The following is a 20943-nucleotide window of genomic DNA, read 5'->3' on the forward strand; positions in this document are numbered from 1 at the left end:
AACTCTAACTTGAATTTCTCATTTTGACAATCGAATCTTCCACCATTCTAGATTTCTCATTTTGAATCTTTACCTTTGATGGGCTAAAGCCAGTGATTTCTACATCCCCAAATGAGAATTCATGTCCAACTGGATCATCCATGTATTCTACACCTAGGAACAAGTTGAGTAAAACAGTCTCTCTCACTCTCACAATGTTTAAACAACATTTCAGAATCACTTCCATTTACATTTTTATTTGATTCAACAAGGCCGCCATTACTCATATGGATATATTTGACTGGTCATATATTAAAAGGGCCATGAACTAATCAATCAAATTCAAATCTAACCCTTTTGAAATAACAAAACTGGGACAGATCCCATACTGTGCTTGAGCAGTATGTCAGAGTCCGACAATATAACAATGAGCAATACAAAAAGCTAGCGATCACAAAGGGCTTCCAATCACTGGAATGTCTGTCAAAAAGCTACCAATATAGCAAATTGATTGCCACTCAAGAGTCTTGAATATAAGCCAGTTACCTTGCCTCAAAATCTGAAATCAGTTAAAATAACCATCAACAAGTAGACAGAGGAGGGTAATTTTAGCGACAAGTATAAATGCTTGTGACTATTATGAATGTTACTACAAAATGCTGCTGTCTCGGAAACCTAGAAAAAATAATACTCCGTAAAACAATAAATATAAAAGAAGGAGTAATAGCAGAGAGGCAGAGAGTCCAGTCAGAGCATGTGGAACACAAAAGAAACATGGGAATCCATAATGAGGTAAAAGCTATCAAAGCGTCTCAATAATAGGAGTTCTGAAGATTTGATCTCCAAAACTTACCATTGCCCCTGTGGGAATTCTCATCATCCTTGTTCTCTGGAACATTTTGTTCCAAAAATAGCTGAATAGTTCTCCAATAGCGATCGCCATCAGCCAGCCATGTGTCCATATGCATGCCAGTAGGAAAATCCACAAAGGTGCACCGCCTGTTACCCGTAGCTGCTTTAACATACAGCCTCTGCATGTGAGGAGGAGGAACCATTTCATCTCGCAATCCAGAGACAAAAAGGATTGGCTGTTTGATCTGCAGTCAGAAAGGTCAAAAAATAGTGCAATGCACAAATCTTGTGAGGATGTTGCTTTTAGAGACCATAGGTACAATTTTGACTAAAGGAATCATAATCTCAAAAGCAAAGGCATACACGTTTGATTTCTTTTTGATAGGTAAAATATTTTTTTGATAGGTATACAAGTTTGATTTCAAGTACAAGGAAGTTTGATTTCGACAAAATCAAATACTGTTACAAAGGGATAGATTCAGAAATTTGAGAACTTACAGTGCTGGTTACGACTATATTATTTAAATAAGACATTAATAGATTCCATCGAACTTTGCAACAGAGTTTAAATGAAACATTAATACATTCTAAAAAAGGGCATTACAAATGCGATAACAGGTGCATTTTATGCTTAGAAGAGCTATTCCATTCAGTTGCAGACTTTGCATAGGTGCAGACTGATGAATGCTCGATTATATATCATAATAATTAATGTTAAGGGAAAAGAAATTTTGATATGGCATATACATGTCACTCAGCTTACATCCTTAGAAGTGCCCACAGAGCATGGTTTAATAGTTTACAGGTGCAAACAAGAGCTTCTACCAACGTCTAGCCTCACCTGACCAATAATATCAATAGTACTCCATGGAGAGCGAACAAGGCGGTTAAGAACCCTAGGACCTTTTGAGCCACTTCCTCCAATAAACCACTTCAAAAAGGGCAGTATAACTCCAGCCATGTCCAGAATAGATGTGAAAGTATTCTCCAAAATAAGTGCAGCAACCTGCAAAATTAGGAACACCCATGAATGATGTGTGTAAGAGATTGAGCATAAGGAGATATATTTTGAGGATTATAACGCCTGTTTCCTTTCGGATTTGGGTAGGCCATGGCAAACAGGGAAGAAGATGGTGTTCAAGCTCCTTAGGAGACGAACTCTAGAATTTGATTTTACTGCCGTCGTGTTTTACCAGCAAAGTAGTGGCATCTTCAAACATCATAACAACAAATTGAATTCAATGCAGTCATAGCAAAAATGCATAACTAAAAACAGAAACCCCATACCAAGATAATTATGGAAGTACATGGACCAATAGGAGACAAGACTGAAGCACAATTTCAGTGAGAACAAACTAAATAAAAAAACTACAAGATGATGGTGCCTGTCCATCACCAACACATCATATCATGATTGCACCATATCAATTTGACTACTTCCCGAGATGATAGACAAGACCCTATGGGGTCAACTAAAACTAAGAAAACTTGAGGAATAACATAATGTTATCACAATCCAGTTGCATGGTTTATTAAAATATCAAGAAAGTGACAGATTAAGATATACGAACAGACCATGACAGACCAAAAGGGAGCGGTATTCACATTTATAGTTTTGTTGGAAGATAAATTAAAAACAGAACGGGATTCAACTACATGTGCAATACAGTCATCAACCACTAAACCATGATCCCAGTCTCCAACTCAATTGTTCTAGATGAGAAACAAAGAATAAAAAGATATGCACACACACACACACACATTCATTATGTCAATTGGAGCTCATGCATGCTGCCTGTTACTACCAGAAAAAGGTACCCATAACATTCAGCAGATAAATGGAAAAGGAATCTCTTAAATTTAGTTTGCAACTGAAAGGGTCTAGAAAATCTGCCAAATCATTTGAGTTCCATCTTTTTACATTTGCAGAACTGTGGTCTACAAGGCAATTTATATACAAATAGTTTCTGATATGAAATATTCACAAATAAAAGCAGCTGTCTTTTTACCACAAAGAAGTTGATGACACTTTAATCAACCTATCATAACAAAGGAAACTAATTAAATGAGAAACCAAAGATCCTCACTCAAGGATGTAGTGAGCATTTATGATTGAAATGATATAGCACGTGATATGAAGTTAGAGAGGATAACCGTGTTTCATAATAATGTTTTCATTATGAATTCAATACGAATACTAGAGAATTCAATATTCGTAGTTCTCCACAAATTTCTTAGTCGTGATAGATCATCTTTTATGTATTGCGATGAAGTATGCAGTGGATCTTAAGGTTATTGGTGGCTGGTCTTGTAGTTGCTGTATTTACCTGTAACGAAGTCTTCCAAATACCCCATCCAATGAAAACAAGAGAGAGAAAGAAAGCCATGCATGGGTTCATTAAGAAGAAACTAAAAATATAGTGTATGTAAGCCAATATTCTCTATCACAAGCTAATATAGTAATTAGTCTTTTTAGTTCTTTGCCGAACATGAGAAGAAACCACTCCATTGATCCTATTCCCATGTTTTTGACCCCCCAACATCTCTATCAAATAAGATGTCTTATCACTTGAATTACAGCCTATTGTATTCGGTGCTCTTTTTTTGAGGAGGCAATTACAAATATTACACGCTCACAAATCTGAGAATTCTGAGCACCCTGTACAGGGAATTAACCAAGGTGATATTCAATACCTAATATGGTGTCAAAGAATCAAAACATAATACCAACTGTTCTATCTTGAATTTTTATAATGCAAACAATGATGTCTCAACTGGTGCCTTTATAAACACTGTCCGATAACATCAGCTATCAATTTACAACAATTTGTCCAAAAATTAAAAATACAAGCTATGAGCCCACTGGCTGGGCTATTAACAAGACTTAATGATTCAAAAGTCCTAAACCAAATGATGGAATGCTTTATGAATGTAAACAAAATAACACATTTGAAAAAAAAAAAAAAAAAAAAAAAAAAAAAATCAAGTTGCAAAACTTACAATCTTACCTTGTCAGGGTTGTTTTTAGTGAGCACAGCTCCAACTGCTCCCCCAAGTGACCTACCAAAGACAACTATTCTAGATGTGTCAATGTCAGTCCTCTGAATTAGATGATCCAATGCAGCCTAACCAAAAGGAAGAAAAAAAATGCCAATCATTTATAGAACAGATGTAGAAAATAATGTTAACTGAAAGACATTGTCTGGAAACCAAACCTGAGCATCCCTTGTGATTCCATGTTGAGAAGGATAGCCATCACTAGCCCCAAAGCTGATTAAAGACAAATTATTTTCCATTCAGTTAGACAAGCAGCATACATATGTGAATACAATTCTAGCAGCTGGTAGTAACACAGCAAGCCACTAGAAGTAAACAATTCTAGCAGCTAGTACAAAAAATATATTACCCTCTGTAGGAAAGCATAAAAATATTGCACTGCAACTTCTGTAACAATATGCGAACCATTTCAAGCCTGTGGGCGATATCTGCGATTAACTAGTAAAGGCCACCAACAGTAACTAGATCTCATCAAGACTTTTCAAAAGGTCAAAAATGTTAGAAGTAATTGAAATATGTAATAATGCAAGTACAACCTAATGCCAGTTTCCCCGACAGCAGCAATAACAACAAAAGGATACTTCCGGCATTTTCTTGGAAAAAAAGGATGGTTGGACCTGCAAAACCAACAGCGCTACTTTCTAAGTTTCAAAGTACATTAAAATGTAATGAAACTTCAATAGTGTATGAAAGTAAAGAAAGCAAAGAAGGTCCTGCTATTATAACTTTTTTTCTTGTATAAATGATGCTTTAGAAACTGAATTCCTATTTTCTTAGGTTATACATCAGAAATTAGAATTAAATCCTTATCTTGTTTGCATTAGTCACACAAAATGAAGCCCTACAAGTTACAAATTGATAAATCTAAATGCTAAATTAGAAGTCTGAAGTAGAATCCAAGAATTAGACATAGGTAAGATTAAATATGACGTTGGAAAATCTGGAAATACAAACGGGGATGTAGTCCAAATAGTTATTGTTTTCTTTCCCCACAATTCACAAAAGGGAGAGATTGAATATGAATTTTTCTAATAGGACAAAAATAAGATAGATCTAATGGAGGTTTACTTCTGGTGACTTTTGTGCACCCATAAGATTGTCGGCTATTAATATAAACATGGCCAAATGCAAAGGTGGTAAAATAAGTGTAAATTGGAGATAGTCACATTTGTGAGATGGTAGAAGTAGCATTAAAATTGGAGATAAAAGTGAGAAGCTATGACACATTGGACATGGAAAGAGAATGTGTAGGCACCAACCCCGTGAACCTCAAATTGTAGAACAAACTGACATGGACATGGTAACGAAGAAGTTTGAAGTTCGGTTAAATCAAGTCATCAAATCCATATCCTAACTATAGCTCTTTCAAATAATTATACAACCCGGAAACAAAAATGGAAAACAACATAATATGATGATAAAATGCATCTGAAATCATGGTTCGAAACAATGAAACGCACTAGGCTCCCACCATTGTGGGTTCTGGGGAGGTTATGGTTCGAAACAATGAACCAGCCTCTCCCTTACCTATGTGCTCAATGTAATTCCAAATTTCCAATCCTCCAATGAATTTTAAAATAACTCCAGTTCGTAAGCTAAACTTCTAGTTGAATTATGCGGCTCAAAAATTATTACAACCCAACTTGCACAATGCTTACAAGAAAAGGAAATATATTGCCTACAGAAGTCTGATGGTGAAACTTCCAAATTAACTTCCAAAGGAAGCTTTGAAATTCTTGGGCAACAAGAATTATTCTTGGGCAGCAAGTGCCATTTGGCTTCCAAATGAAGCTTTGTAATATACTTAGACACCAAGTAACTTTTGGTCTATAAATAGCCTTGCACACACTTGATGAAATGCATCTGAAATCATCAATCCAGTGAGTTTGTATCAGTATCATTTGGAGTGAGAGAGCTTGGGTGTAATTGGGTTTTGGGTGTGAGCCACTTTGCTTTGTATCTCTTTATTTCCATAGTAAAATATTGTTTTGTCTTCTCCCCATGGACGTAGGCATAGCCGAACCACGTAAATTCGTTTGTGTGTGTGCCTATGTTATCTTCTGGTCATTTATTTTTCTCTTGCTCTCATAAACTCCTATTCGATCCTTATTTTATAACAAACTGGTATTATAGATCGGTTCGTATATTGTGTACAGATACTGTTCACACGTACAGTACTGTACACATATACTATTCAGGTACTATTCACAAATACGGTACTATTCACCGAGATATATTTTGGGGAGTTTTTTGAGATGTAAACCAGATACGAGATTAAGAAATTTGATGGCAAGATTAGCTTCAGTCTTTGGCGCATTAAGATGCAGGCCCTGCTGACTCAGCAAGGTCTAAAGAAGGTGTTGTTGGGGAAGGATAAGTTGTCAACAACTATGTCCAATGAAGACAAGGATGAGGTCGATGAAAAGGCGCGCAGTGCAATTTTTTTGAATCTAGCTAATGAGGTGCTGCGTGAAGTTATTGATGAAGACACGGCGGCAAAGTTATTGCTGAAATTGGAGAGTCTGTATGTGATGAAGTCTCTCACTGACAAACTCTACACCCTTCGTATGAAGGAAGGTATGCCTCTTAAGGAGCATATTGATAATTTCAATTCTATTATTATGGATTTGAAAAATACTGATATTAAAATTGATGACGATGATCAAGCCCTTATTTTGTTGTGTTCTTTGCATGCTTCTTATGAGCATTTTGTTACTACATTGCTCTATGGAAAAGATAGTATTAGTATGGAGGATATTAAATCCTCATTGAACTCTCCGGAGTTGAGGAAAAAGGTGTCTGGGGATATTAGAGATGAACAGGCAAAGGGTCTATTTGTAAGAGGCAAAAGTGAGACAAAGGGTTCCGCTAGTAGAGGTAAATCTAGATCTCATAAAAATTTAGAATGTTACTACTGTCACGAGATGCGGCACATCATCAAGCATTATCCCAAACTAAATACAAAGAATGGGAATGGCAAAGAGAAGGTTCAAGAAGCAGCTTTTGTGGCAACTGCTACAATGAGTGATTCGGAAAGTGATGAATATGTTCTCATGACAACCATGTGTTCAGATATGTCACCAGATATGTCATTTAATGACAGTTGGATTTTTTATTCTGGTTGTTCCGTTCATATGTGTCCCAGTAAGGATTCTTTCTCCTCTTATAAAGAGGTGAAAGGTGGTTCGATTTAGACGGCAGACAGGAAAGCTTTCAAAATTTTGGGAAGTGGAACAGTCAAGATCAAAACGTATAATGGGTTGGGGAGAACATTGTCAGATGTGCGACATGTACCGGATCTGAAGATGAATCTTATTTCAGTAGGTGTGTTAGATTCCAAAGGTTACACGGTTGTAACAGAGGGTGGAGCAATGATGGTCGTGATGGATTCTCTTATTGTGCTACAGGGCACCGAGGTGGGAAATTTGTATCTTCTCCAAGGGAATACAGTAACAGGTGGAGCTACTACAGGATATTCTACTGTTCGCAGAAATTTGCATTCAGGTATTGGCAAAGGAGGAGTTAGAAAGATGAGTAACGATCTTAGTTCTCAAAAAGGTTGTGAAGGGACTACACAACGTGATGGGAGAATGAAATTCATTTTCAGATGGCAATCGAAATTGCAGCAGTCCTTACAGGGAGGCAGACCTATGAGGACAGGTGTGATATTAACTTACAATAATCTTAGTGGAAATGAGATAGTCCATTTGAGTTCCATTAAGATATGTGGGAGGCAAGTAGTTGGTCACAATAGAGATGTGAGGAAAAGTAAAGGACGTCCTATTCTCCACAAGGATGAGAAGATGAATTTTCATTACCAACCGGTGGTTAGTGGGCGGTTGGAGAAGGTTGCTGAAGGATATGTCAAACTTAGAGTTTCTGATGATGTTTTTGGTAAGCGCTTAGAGTTTGACATAAATACTGGAGGTATACTTGTGGCTGCGCAAGACATGTATGGGTTGAAGAATGAGGGTTAAGTTTCATGATAACTCAAACTTAACTAAAATTCTTTATTAATTTTGTTTTGTGGAGAAGATAATTTGTTTGGCAGAGATACAGTGGCTCATTTGAAATTTTTGGCCAAGGTGGAGATTTGTTGAATTATGTGGCTCAAAAATTATTACAACCCAACTTGCACAAAGCTTACAAGAAAAGGAAGTATATTGGCTACAGAAGTATGATGGTGAAGCTTCCAATGGAAGCTTTGTAACATGCTTGGACACCAAGTATTTTTTGGGTTATAAATAGCCTTGCACACACTTGATGAAATGATCTGAAATCATCAATTCAGTTTGTATCAGTATCATTTGGAGTGAGAGAGCTTGAGTGTAATTGGATTTTCGGTGTGAGCCACCTTGCTTTGTGTCCCTTTATTTCTATAGTGAAGTATTGTCCTGTCTTCTCCCTGTGGACTTCTCTCCGTGAACGTAGGCATAGCCGAACCATGTTAATCCTTATCTCGTTTGTGTGTGCCTATTTTATCTTCTTTGTCATTTATTTTTCTCTTGTTCTCATAAACTCCTATTCCATTCTTATTTCATAACACTTGTCAATTCCAATTTCCCATAAAACAACAAGAACAGGAAGCCCTAAATCTATAACCGTTAATTGGAATCAAATTAAACAAAAACGAAATCGTAACCAGACAGAAGGAATTTTGCCACACAAAATTAAAGCAGAAAAATCCATAAAAAAATATGGAACAGTAAACGCAAATGCGATCGAAAATATATGCATAATCTGTGTACACAAATACTATATGTATATATATGTGTAAAAGAAAAAACCTCTGCATTCAGGGATGAGTTTGATGAACCAAGAATGAAGACGAACTCCGTCGGAAGATCTGAGCCACACGTCCTCGTACGTGAGACGAAAACGAGCGGGCGTGATCGGATAGGATTTGGTGAAACCAGGCACCACTGGCACGTAGACTAGCTTCTCCTGAAACGCCACCAGCAATGACATCCCTACGAACACTAGGCCTCCCACTCCGTACAGCAGCACACTCACGTACGACACCATTCTCTCTCCTTCGATGTATCTCACATACTTTCTCTCCCTCTCTCTCTAACTTTCTCTCCCTCTCTCCTTCGATATATCTCAGAAGAGAAGCGCTTCGCTTGGTGGGGTTGTACTGAAAATGGAAGGTAAAAATGGTGGGAATTCAAGTCCCATGGATATATATATATATATATATATAGTACGGAAACGATGTATTATCATTAACAGCATATTGGAATCTCACTTTTTTTTTTTTTTTTTGGGTAGGTGCACATTTGATTTGGATTCTCATCCTTACAAACCATACTATATAAATCAAATTATACAAGAGTATTTTTATAAAATAATAGCAATTTGCATTTTAATGTATTTTTGTATTAACATATAAATAAATTTAATTGAATTTAACCTAATTATGGAATTTAGTTAAAAACCTCAGTCCAATCTTACCCAATTTTTTTAATTATATGTTACATATATTCTCCCGTTTCCCTTAACATATTCACAGAAATAGTTATGGGTAGGAGAATCTCTTGACAATGGAAGAAGAAGAAAAACTCAAATGTAGCAGCAAAGAAATATTACCTACTTTTTTTATGGTGAAATTTCATTTTTATCACCATATTTCATAGAATTTTGATTATTTTTAAATACATTGTTAACATCATGCATTATTATTTATGTTTATAAATAGCTTGTCAAAAGATGGCTCTCGTGAAAAGTTGAATCTAAATAATCCATTTAATAAGTTGGTTACTTAAATACATGCTTAACTCTAATTCTAAATAATGGTTATGATAACTTAAAGATGATCCATCTGATTATTAAACAATAATTCCATTAACTTTATTGTGTGTGTATTTTAGTATCTTACAGTCGCTTTAATTTCTGCTTTTAATATGTAAAGGAAATAATAATATATACACACTTTCGAAAAAGATTGATGGATTATTATTATTTTTTTTTTTGATGGATCAACTTCTTATCATGCATGGATTAGTACAACTGTAATTTTGTCATCCCTCTCTTTAAATAAAGTTTATAATTTAGTAAATACTTTTACATTTGTTTAATCTTTTTTAAGTATATTTAAAGTTCTGGTTTCCTTTATCTTTTTTAAGTTTATTTCACGGTTAAGTTAACAAATTTCGCGGTCAAATTTTTGTTATAACTTTGTTCAATGCAAAGTAACATTGTAGCAAAATCTGTAAACCTTAGCCAATTCTGAAAGTGATTCAATTTGAGGTGATGAATCCTGGCAAAACACCCGTCTTTATTTGAAGAACGGTTATGGAGGTGGTTAGGTTCGGTGGTACGCGATACCGAGAATGGAGAAAGGTCACCTTCTGGAAACAATTTTCAAAATTGAAGGAGAATAAAAACTCAACCACTGGAACCATCAATTTATTTTGGGCACCCAAGTTGAATCTGGACAAGAAGCCGACAGGATTCGTCTACTCATGTCCAAATTCACATACAACCATTGAACATGTTCCTGAAAAACATCATGTGATATCATACTAGACTGTCTAATTAACTAATGGATCACAAAAGCTATAAACCCCCAAACATGAACATGACCACTTTAAAATTATGTCTATTTATTCAGAATTTATATAGAATAAGAAAGTAACAGAGTATTTTAGGATTAGGAGGATTCTCAACGTCTTTAATAACAAACTCAAACCATAGGAAGTTGAAGTGACAAAGCCAAGGATGAATTGCCCAGCCGGTGGCAGGGGAGCATTTGCTCCCACCTCACCGGACAACTGGAGCTCGGGGCCAAGTGCCATTGCACATAAGGCTCCCGTTGCCTGCAACAGTGACGCCCATGTGTGGAGAGATGACTGAGAATCTGTGATCCTGCTGCTGTAAATGGACATCAGTGTTGGTGACACTCGTGCTGCTTTCAGACTGATGGTTATCAAACTGTGACATATATCCCTTTTGACAAAAGTGACGAGAGCCCGAAGGATAATGGGAGTTGGTAGTGGGGCTCTGCTCAGATTGTTGAAGCTTTTTGGTGCTGAGAAAGCGTCCACCAGAACCTCTTACCCTATTCAATGCATGGAGATGCCGAGACTCGTGAAGATATGGCTGCAATGATTTGAAAGCAGGTATTCAGTCCATTTTCATATCAACAGGATTTATTTGGATAAAAGGACTGCATTATTGTTGTTCAATGGGACAAACACTATAGTGATACAACGGTATCTTGTTATTATCACTAATAATTTTCCCCGGAACAACAGCGTGTTGTCATTCTTATTGAAGTAATGTGTAATTTGATATCAAAATAAACACATCCGCCTGTAACGACATTCAAAAAGTATTAAGTAATAGAAATCAATTCCCTTTATCTTAAAAATATAGAGTAGGTTTCATTTTTCTTTTTTGGTAAGTAGCTATGTATTCAGTGAAGTATCAATGCCATACAGTAAAAAATGAAGGTGACGTGTAACTTTCAGGATCTACCTTTTTATGGTGCCAAATATAGTGCATGAGTTCGGATTTAATAAATTTTGGCTCCTCTTCCTTTATTTTAATTTGACCCTAGACAATTGAAACTCATCACAACCCCACATGATGGGTCTAGAAACTGACCATACATCGCTGTACCCCCAAAAGAGTACTGAAACCCACCACATTAGATGTCCATGTAGTAGAGCATCTATTCAACAAGCAGCCTAATTACATGAGTTTTGATTTTCCGAACTGCATTCTTTTTTTCTGGCGTGTTCAAACGATTGTACACAACCATAAGTTGGTAAAATTTTGCAGGAATAATCAAATTAAGATGGTTTCACAAAAGCTGATTAACAAGGGGACACATCCAATGGTAGGTATAATTCTTATCTTCATTTCTTTTTTTCCCCCCTGTATTTTTCTGTTTTCATTCTAGAGTGAAGCAATTAGAGGAAATCTATAAATGATGGCAAGCCAATTCTCAAGTAAATCTGGAGTGAAAGTACGTACCTTTCGATTTTTGACAAGCTTATTTTGAGCCTCGAGCCTTGCCCGTGTCTGTCTCCTTCTGAGAATTCCATGATACTGTTTTGCATTGACATAAATGGGGCCATCTTCTGAAAGTTCAGGAGGCAGTGGGACCCGTGCAGGTGCTATTCCCACCATTTGGGGCTGAATCTTATCAAGTTCACATAATAATTACATCATAAAAGGAACAACAGTCAGAAAGAGGAATAATGTTGACTCATAAAACTCTTCATACACTACATGACATTTGACTGAAACACATTCAATGAACTTCAAGCTCAGAAAGATAGATATCCAGATTGAGCCTCCATTGAACACAAACTGGTTGCACTGATAATTCACCACCATAAATGTACTCAGAGATTCCAACAGCTCAGTAATTTCTACTGGATATAATCGACAAGGCAGCACAATGGTATTGTCAAAACAATGTAAAGCATTAATAATGTGCTCAACAGTACTTACGATGGCCTGCGGTCCATAGGCAGTATATAACCCAGTGAAGCACGGATCAGCATAATTATGGGGAATGCAAGACTGAAATGGAAGGTTATACGTATTAGATTAATGACAAAGCCAAAGGCAAACCAAAAAGTAACATCTCGATTTACCATTGTGTGCCTAATATCAACTTGTGAAGGATTGATGACTAAATCCGGATTGGCCATTAAGAAAACTGGCTTCATTTGGTCTTCTATACGTTTCCCATGACTTTTGTCTTGATCTTGGTAGATGGAAAAAAACAATAGGTTTAAGGTCAGACTAGATGAGCGTAAGATCATCGACATATGCCAGCAACTCAGGATACATGATTTAAATAATTTGTGAAGGTAGCCCCTTGGTGGCTCCAGTCATGAGCAAATTAATGTGATGCAAACAATAACACAACGGACTGATGGCACTATAGAGAAAGATGATGCATTGTACTCCATTTAAACACTAAAAACACAGATGGTGTTAGTTAAAACTAGATTTGGAATCAGGAAAATAAATAAATAAATCAGAAAACATAAATTCCCACTCATTGGGATCAACCATATAGATCAAATTATGTGATTCACCAAAGACTTATGATCATTTCATTTTAGAAAACATAAATTCCCACTCGTTGGGATCAACTGTAAATATCAAATCATATGATTAACCAAAGATTTATGATCATTTCATTTTACAACCAGTTCTCAACCTTGCATCAGTACTCTTTAGGTTTACAGGAGAAATACTAATCAATAAAGGACATCAAATGTAGTGTCAACAATGAAGATCACCCACACAACAATAAAAATGAAACATGGTACAACTAGATGACGGTTTTATTAGTGTACTCCCATCACTGCAATCCCATTAAAAGAAATCTATGCAACAAGAAATTTAAAATGAAAAGTTGTTGAAGCCACCTTAACAATAACCACTTCTACCTTACTTGTGCAATAGCCAATATCAGGAACAACACATTACAAAAAAATCAAGAAATTTAAAGCCTCATACCAGATTCTGATGAAATGCATTGAGCTTGAGAATTAGTCCCTCCAATAACAGTCACTTCCTGGTGAGATTGATCAGTTGACTGAGATGAGGATGAGTTCTGGTTTTGCAGTTGGAAACCTAAACGCTTTGCCTCTTTACGGTGTCGGGGTGGAGATTCCACTTCCAAACTTGAATTCTTGGATAAAGACTCGTGAAGTTGGTGTTCATGTGAATTCCTCCATGATGGACAATTAAGAGAAAAATACGACATTGCATGGATGGGACTTCGACCAAAACTTTTATTGGGTAAGTTATGAACTTGAATAGGCATTTGGTTAACCAAAGAATTCTGAACTGTGACAGGAAATCCTGAAGATCCTTTACGAAAAATAGTTCTTTTTGGATCACTTTGAGATTAGCTGCTTAAAAAAATAAAAATAAAAATAAATAAATACAAGGCATAAAAATAAGTCACCAATGCCTTAATTATTTCCAAATATACAGAAAATTATGAAATTAGCAACATTGATTTCAATCAAGAGAATTGATCTGTATTAATTTATTTTAATGAGAAAATATGCAAAAGTCCTAAGAGTCCAAAGGGAAAATCGGCCATAGTTTAGTCAACAATTTCCATAAATTTAAGTTTAGTCAACAGGGACAAATAGTTAGTCACTGACTACTTAATATTTTCCTTCCAAATCTTCACACCTTTAGCCGGATAGCAAAATTACTCTTGGAGAAGTTAACAAACCCACCTCTTTCTCCGTCCTTTTTTCCTTTCATTTCCCTCTTCATTTTTAAAGCATACACAAGATAAGGTCTCCCTCCTCTTCCTTGCATTCATTTCCTTCCAACTTCTTCAATCCAAACGCACTGTTAAACTCATCAATTAATAGAAGTGACCGGTCCACACTACATCACAAATGCTCACCAGAGTGCCAACATATTTACAGAGAACCACCGCAGTCAAAAGGCAAACAAGCACAATGCCACCATCATAAGCTTGGGTGGAAATTCACGAAACTCCAAAGGTGGGAGATGCAACGTTAAGTCCCGCAGTGATGTGTGGGTATGTATAGTAATTACCAGAACATAAAGAAAAAGGAATTAACTTATCAAAGTCAAAGACAACAGCGATAGTTATCTCAGTATGAACAATTCGCTGCCCTGGAATGAGTCCAGACACATACCTCTTTAGGATACAGCTATGTTAATATAAGAGATGTGGGTATATAATATGGGATGCTTAAAATGTAACAGTTCTCTAAGCAGACATAGCATTTCGGAGTTGCCAGTTATGATTTTGTGTCAAACTGTGGGATATTAGTAAAGAAATTAGGTTGACAATTGACAGCCTAATATTAGTTGCTGTTTAGAAGTTCGTCGTCGTTAGGCAGTGTTTAGAAGTTCAATTCCAAAAATTACTTTAAAGATTACAACACTATGCAGTTTTAAAAAGGCCAAATCCCAGTGTTGGTCCGAATGAATAAAAGGTTAGGAGGCAACATCAAAACTCCAACCCTCTCTCACGCTTGACATCCCAAACTTCTAATATATGCTCCTAAATCTATATTCTTTCTTCAACGACCACACATTCTACCTCATTGTCTCTAAACTCGGTAACACTAGTAAGCATGAAAGCTAGATATACCAGATACAGCTTGAGCAGTTTGCATAAGAAACAAAGACAATCTCAATTTTGAATTCAAAATTCAATTCTTAACAAGGGGTTCCAAACAGCTTTCAACTTATCACAACCCAACAAAGTAAGGGTAGTCTTGATGGGCTAATACTCAGAAACCTAGTTAAAGAAAAAAGGAAAACCCCTAAAGGATATGATCAACACAATTCTTCATCAATCAATATATAGATCAGTTTGGCACTTGGTAAACATGCAACAACAGAAGTCAATAACCTAATAGGAACTCATTAAATATATAAAAATCAAACCATCAGACCAACTGCAAAACTTGCACAACACAACCAATCACAGAAGCCTATAGATATCAACCATGATAAACATGTATCTTGCCCACTAACCAAACATAAAACTCATCAGAACCAAAGGGCAAATGCAAATGTGAAAACAATTTCATCATTTAGAATCCATCACTCACTCTGATATGTGTGTGTGTAGACAGAGAGAGTCTCTATCAAGAACCAAGAATAAATAAATAAGTCCTGAACCCGATAAAAGTAACAATTTTACCCAAATCTCCTTCACCATCTACACCAATAACACCACCATGATCCCAAACTCCACATGCATTCAAAAATTAACAAATAAAACCAAACCACACTTATCATAGACCATATATGTGTATGATGGAAAAGGAAAAAGTTATGTTATAAAGAGGAAAGACAAAAAGGATCAGAAGGTAACAGAACCAAAACAAAAAAAAAAAAAATGAGCAGATGAAATATGAAAGGTGGAGACTCCATGAGAAGAAGAAACTACTACTACTATTACTTCTTCTACACATGTATATATATAATTAGAGAGAGAGAGAGTCATGGAGAAATAGAAATGAAAGAGACCTTTGGGATGAATGAGCAAGGACTACAACTGTAGGGATGAAATTGGGCATGTCTCCTCCCATGAAACCTTCAGGTCGTCTTCTCTTTCTCTCTCCATAACACAAACGCGCTTTCTCTCTCTAAAATTTTGAGGAGTATCTCGCTGGCATTGCTACAAGTGATACAATAGTCTGAATAAAGACACGCCACCCACCTCCAACACCATTAACATCAAGTCATCAACCCACCTTGTTTGTCCTTTGTTTTGTTTTTTTAGCATTTAACGTCGTTTTTCTCAGTGGACCCCACCTACACCACACGCAAACAAACAAACGCACCCTTCAATATTTTGGCTTTTGTTAATAGAGAGTTTATACAACTAACAAGCCACGCGCTTTCCACGCTCCAGAGTTTATGAGTTTTACTTTGCACTTGCCCCCACTCTGTTCGTTTATTTGCTATAATACCCCCACATAGTTTATGTTATCTTCTCTCTGTTCATCACAGTTTTGGTTAAGAGTTCAACTTTGTCAACATTGACTTCTTGCTTATAAGGATAAGATTGAAAAAAAAAAAAAACACCATATGATATAGATTAAGAATAATGTTACCATCAATAAATTAGATTTAAAACACTAATAGGAGGACTTTTATTCTACGAATTTTACTTAAAATATATCTATAAGGTAGATAAGCAAGCGTGGAATGAATTTTTTTATCATGGGTTCGTCAATGTAGATAAGCCCTAGTGTGTTTTAGGTCTAAAACGTTGGCTTAAATATCATTTTTCATTATGAACTAAATATATATAATTTTTTATGATTTTAACTTTTGATGAGTTTTTGACTTGAAAAATGATACCACTAAAATGAGCATTAGCTAACATAATATGAACTGTAGGCTCAAAAGAAAGATTGATTATTTGAACCGAACGGAGTTGGAGCGAGTTTGGCTAAATTATATTCCACTTTATTAAAAAATTCGTCATACTTACTCCGGAATGAATTTGTAATCGGTATATCATCCCCGTCCTGACGAACAAAATACTGACTCCCCCACGCATATTTCGTTTAATTGCAAAGCGAGTTGGGTAATGCCACTTTTATTATTTAGTAAAAAAAAAAAAAAAAAAAACTAACCCAATGTTATATTGATCGATAAATAAGTTGGCACAACTTTTAAATTATTGAATGACAATTGTAATAAAGTAACAAGAGTCTTAAAAAAATTATATATATATATATATATATAATTTTTTAAGGCACATATACAATCAAGACGGAGTCGAAGTAGGTTCATCACTAAATCCACCCCTGCCCCAAACCCATTTCAAAGACTACCAAGCCCACCCTATTAGAGACAAGGCGGGGCGAAAACCTGCTGGATCGGAGGAAATTGTCATCCTAATTTGAACACAATTAAGAGTAATTTTGTATATGTGTGTTCGCTTGAACTTTTAAAACAAAAAATAATAATAGTTAGTCCAATTCTCAAATTAATCAAACTATTTTATGTAGATAAAGAATGCCATTAGGATGATCTTATCAATTTTAATGACATCATTTTGTATTTTTAGACTCTCCATCACAATTCAAAAAGACAATGATACAAATATCACAAAATTAAATACTGTAATTATAAGTGCACCTAGCGTCACAAGAGCAAGAGGGAGTATAGTTTAGTAGTAAATTAAGAATATTCGTAAGGGTAAAAGAATATTTATCGGTTTTTCAATGTAGTATATTAACTGTAGTTACTTGGACTTAAACTAATAGGAACGCTTTGGAAGTCCGGCGGATTCTGACTCCTTCCCGTTGCAAAACGACGCCGAAAGAGACAAAAATATGACCAGTTAGTTGCGTCGTCGGCTTAGATTGAAAAAAGAAAGAGAAATACTTCTCTCCAAAATAGTAGTGTATGCCGGCCCAAAATAAATAAATAAAAGCGAAGAAGGTTCAGAACTTTTGATACAAATCAAAATCTTCAATGTTTTTGGCCTGCCAATGAATCAAGTTTGGTTCCAATTTGATTTTGAAATATTTAATTTAATAACTTGTTATGGGGCACATTGGAATCGTTCATGCTTGTGCTGGTGAACCATTGTGATATGCTCGGTACACGATGTGCCCTGATGGTTGCGATGTGCTCGGTACGTAGTGTATGGACCACACGAAATATTTACTTGTTAATGATGAAGTACTGACACTTTTTTATAATTATTATTATTTAAAAAAAATTAAATTCAATGCAATTTAAATATTATGGATTAAGTAAAAAATAATATAAAATAATAATAATAATAATAAAAAGCATCTAGCTATTATTAATTTTATTTTATATAAAAATGCATTATATGTTATTTTTAATGTGTACGTGTCATATTCGTATATTTTTCTTTTAAATAAAAAAAAAATTATCGTATTCTCGTATCGTAACCATGATTATCAGTATCTAGTATTAGTATTCATACTTCTTGGCACTTTAATGATGGTCTCATATTAAAAGCTCCTTGTGTAAAATTAATAAAGCCAAACATTTACTCCTCCTGTAATATCAATTGACCAGACTTGAACCTAATAATAGTCTTTTAAGATATGATTGTAAATTGAAAGTATTATCTGACCTAAAGTATTATACCTTATTTTTCTTTTTCAACTAGTATTATCGATCAGTCCAAAGTGATTTCAGTAGACACTATTTTGTATTCTTGTTTCCATGTGATGAAGACAGGATAGCTCTCCTAAAATAAGCAATTTCATAATAAAATTAAGTTGTTGTTGGGGTTTTTGAGTTCGAGTAGATGTTAAGTGTGTCTTACGCGCCATGTAATTAGTGTACTTATTTAATGACAATGCATTATTTCAAAAAAAAATTGGTCCACTTATTTATAAAATTACTAATAACGAAATAATATATTATATTTTATTAGAGGCGCCGAACACATTTAATATCTTATTTAAATTCTATCCTATTAAAACGTAGTATGTAATCAATAGATACCATTCTTTGTTAAGGAGAGAAATGGCGAGCGAATTCATATATAATCACCACAACATTTGTTGCTATTGTACTATTTGAACTCTTCTAGTGCATTTTCTTCTCCAACCAATATGTGTCTCTTTAATATAGCAAGTAATGATAACCTATAATGAAATATACTATTAACCGACATTTATTGAAAAAGATAATTGGACAAATTATTTACTGACAGTGGAAAAAATAAAAAAATAAAAATTGAAAGATCCAATTGATACAGATAGAAGAAGTATGGAACAATGTATAATTTTACTTTATTTTTTCTATCTTACATTTGTCTTTGGGTGAGACTTGAGTGGGCCTAACTCTAGCAATTCGAGGCTCACCTGAAAATTTTACGTGTCTGATCATGATACTTGGAACCATAAAACGAGGCTATATTTAAATTTTAGAATCAGATTTTATTTTGAATGACAATTGGACAAATGTTTTAACCCAAATGCCCCTATAAAAAAGAAAGTATAATTTTTATATTTTTAATGTTCTATGTTATTTATATAAAATAATGTTAAAACCAAATGACATAATATTTATTGGAGGGTATTCACCTAAACTTGACACACTTGGAATCATCGAATGATTGATATTATCTTTTATTACAATTTATAAATTATTGTTAAAAGATATAATATACTTAGTTTGGTTAACAATTTTTTATATAATCACTATTTATTAGTAGAAGATTACAATTTTAAATGACCTGAAAATCCCAAATATGGCGCGAGTTAAAATGTGAGTAAGTTCTTGGAAACTTGAACTTGGCACGGACCATTCAAGTTTGAATCTGGAGTGGGCTGCCAAACCGTCCAAGTCCCTACCCTAACAAAAACAAGCAATTACTCACGAGGTATGGTCCATTCCAATATTAGATGAGCTTCGAGACACGGAGAGAGAATGGTGTGAGGGTTTTGGGCCCAAAAGTAGTAGTAAGTACTAAAAATTATTGTTCCGACTCTATCCTAGGACCAGTATGTGGGCTTACAAAGCCTCAAAGCTCAAATAGAAGGAAACAGGCCTAGCCCGGACTGGATTGCGTGATTATTATTGGATCCGTTGAGATTTATCCAAATCTCATCCTATCCGAATAAAGTCAATTCAATCTATATCTAATAATACCGGATCTCATATTCACTCTGGTATGTACCAGAATAAATTATTAAAAGAAATTCCATTTATAATTAAACATGATTAAGAAAAAGTAAAGTGGTATTCACATTCTATAAAAGTACTGGCACACTTCATTGATCTTTTAGTAAAGTAAATAACATAAATTTTGTTTAAAAGTGGAGTACTGGACTCTAAAGTATTTTTTTTTTATTTTTTATTTGACACATGTAGAGAGTGTGACAACATTTTTAAGGGCTTAATTGTATCGATTCCTTAAAAGAAGTGAAAGTTTGAGACTACAACTTTTACATAATGTAAATATCGTTTTCCTCAAAAGGAAAATTCAATTTTAATTAATTTCATAAACATTATTGAGTACAGTGATGCAAAGCAAAAAAAGAAAAAAAGAAAAAAATTCTCCCTCAACAATTCAACAACACTTTGCACAACTCATCAAACCAACAAACAGAAGAATTTAATTGTACATCAGAGATGTGTCCTTTCAGGTCTTCTCATACTAGGAAAAAAAAGGTACTTTCAATATTTTAACGTTCACATCGGATATACTCTGAACCGTTTCACAATATTCTGAACCAGTTTAAATGTACAAACCCTCTTTTTTTATACATTATATAGGAATTATGATAAACTACACTGACATTTACTGATGTTTTGTCAATGTATATTATACACTAACCTCTCATTTTACCGAGTTTGTCTTCCAAAGGTGATTAGAATTTAAAAGTTACAAAATTACTAATATCAGGATTTTTTTTCGTTAACTGTTAACAAAGATGATGTATGTATTATTTATATAAAATTTTTAAGGTAGATAAGTATAATTTGACAAATGAGGAGGAAGTCAGTATATATTAATGAAACTTTAAGAGATATGAATATAATTTATCCTCAAAAAATTATATTCTC

The 20943-nt window shown here is 34.8% G+C and overlaps 2 protein-coding genes across 4 annotated transcripts; both read right to left on the reverse strand.

The window, feature by feature from the left end:
- Positions 1 to 303: 303 nt before the first annotated feature.
- Positions 304 to 9057, reverse strand: LOC132275973 (alpha/beta hydrolase domain-containing protein WAV2-like). The gene is made up of 8 exons (XM_059777198.1): positions 8676 to 9057; positions 4470 to 4505; positions 4238 to 4316; positions 4047 to 4101; positions 3840 to 3956; positions 1673 to 1837; positions 833 to 1076; positions 304 to 538 (listed from the first exon to the last, which is right to left on the reverse strand). Exons 1-8 carry the CDS (start codon positions 8911 to 8913, stop codon positions 522 to 524), a joined length of 951 nt encoding a protein of 316 aa, XP_059633181.1. The 5' UTR covers positions 8914 to 9057; the 3' UTR covers positions 304 to 521.
- Positions 9058 to 10451: 1394 nt separating this feature from the next.
- Positions 10452 to 16077, reverse strand: LOC132275974 (nuclear transcription factor Y subunit A-3-like). 3 transcript variants are annotated; one of them, XM_059777199.1, is made up of 6 exons: positions 15895 to 16077; positions 13375 to 13772; positions 12498 to 12610; positions 12352 to 12423; positions 11869 to 12036; positions 10452 to 10989 (listed from the first exon to the last, which is right to left on the reverse strand). In XM_059777199.1, the coding sequence occupies exons 2-6, from the start codon at positions 13682 to 13684 to the stop codon at positions 10651 to 10653; spliced, it is 1002 nt and encodes a 333-aa protein (XP_059633182.1). In that variant the 5' UTR covers positions 13685 to 13772; positions 15895 to 16077; the 3' UTR covers positions 10452 to 10650. The 3 variants fall into 3 exon arrangements, with proteins under 3 accessions (XP_059633182.1, XP_059633185.1, XP_059633183.1); XM_059777202.1 differs by having other exon boundaries at positions 11869 to 12030; positions 15895 to 16076; XM_059777200.1 differs by lacking the exon at positions 15895 to 16077 and adding an exon at positions 15474 to 15873.
- Between the last annotated feature and the right edge of the window lie 4866 nt (positions 16078 to 20943).

The sequence above is a fragment of the Cornus florida genome, unplaced genomic scaffold, assembly GCF_030987335.1.
Source record: "Cornus florida cultivar Cherokee Brave unplaced genomic scaffold, ASM3098733v1 CherokeeBrave_3.0.0_Hap2_Chr10, whole genome shotgun sequence".
In the NCBI taxonomy this organism is placed as follows: domain Eukaryota; kingdom Viridiplantae; phylum Streptophyta; class Magnoliopsida; order Cornales; family Cornaceae; genus Cornus; species Cornus florida.

What these genes read in the sequence shown, in the direction of transcription:
- LOC132275973 (XM_059777198.1), bottom strand. Translation starts at nt 8,913, where the DNA reads ATGGTGTCGTACGTGAGTGTGCTGCTGTACGGAGTGGGAGGCCTAGTG. An exon ending in GAATCACAAGGGATGCTCAG is followed by an intron (nt 3,957 to 4,046) that starts GTTTGGTTTCCA and finishes CCTTTTGGTTAG; the next exon opens with GCTGCATTGGATCATCTAAT. An exon ending in CTATTGATATTATTGGTCAG is followed by an intron (nt 1,077 to 1,672) that starts GTGAGGCTAGAC and finishes TTCTGACTGCAG; the next exon opens with ATCAAACAGCCAATCCTTTT.
- LOC132275974 (XM_059777199.1), bottom strand. Translation starts at nt 13,684, where the DNA reads ATGCCTATTCAAGTTCATAACTTACCCAATAAAAGTTTTGGTCGAAGT. An exon ending in ATGCATTTCATCAGAATCTG is followed by an intron (nt 12,611 to 13,374) that starts GTATGAGGCTTT and finishes CCATCTACCAAG; the next exon opens with ATCAAGACAAAAGTCATGGG. An exon ending in AGCTTGTCAAAAATCGAAAG is followed by an intron (nt 10,990 to 11,868) that starts GTACGTACTTTC and finishes AAATCATTGCAG; the next exon opens with CCATATCTTCACGAGTCTCG.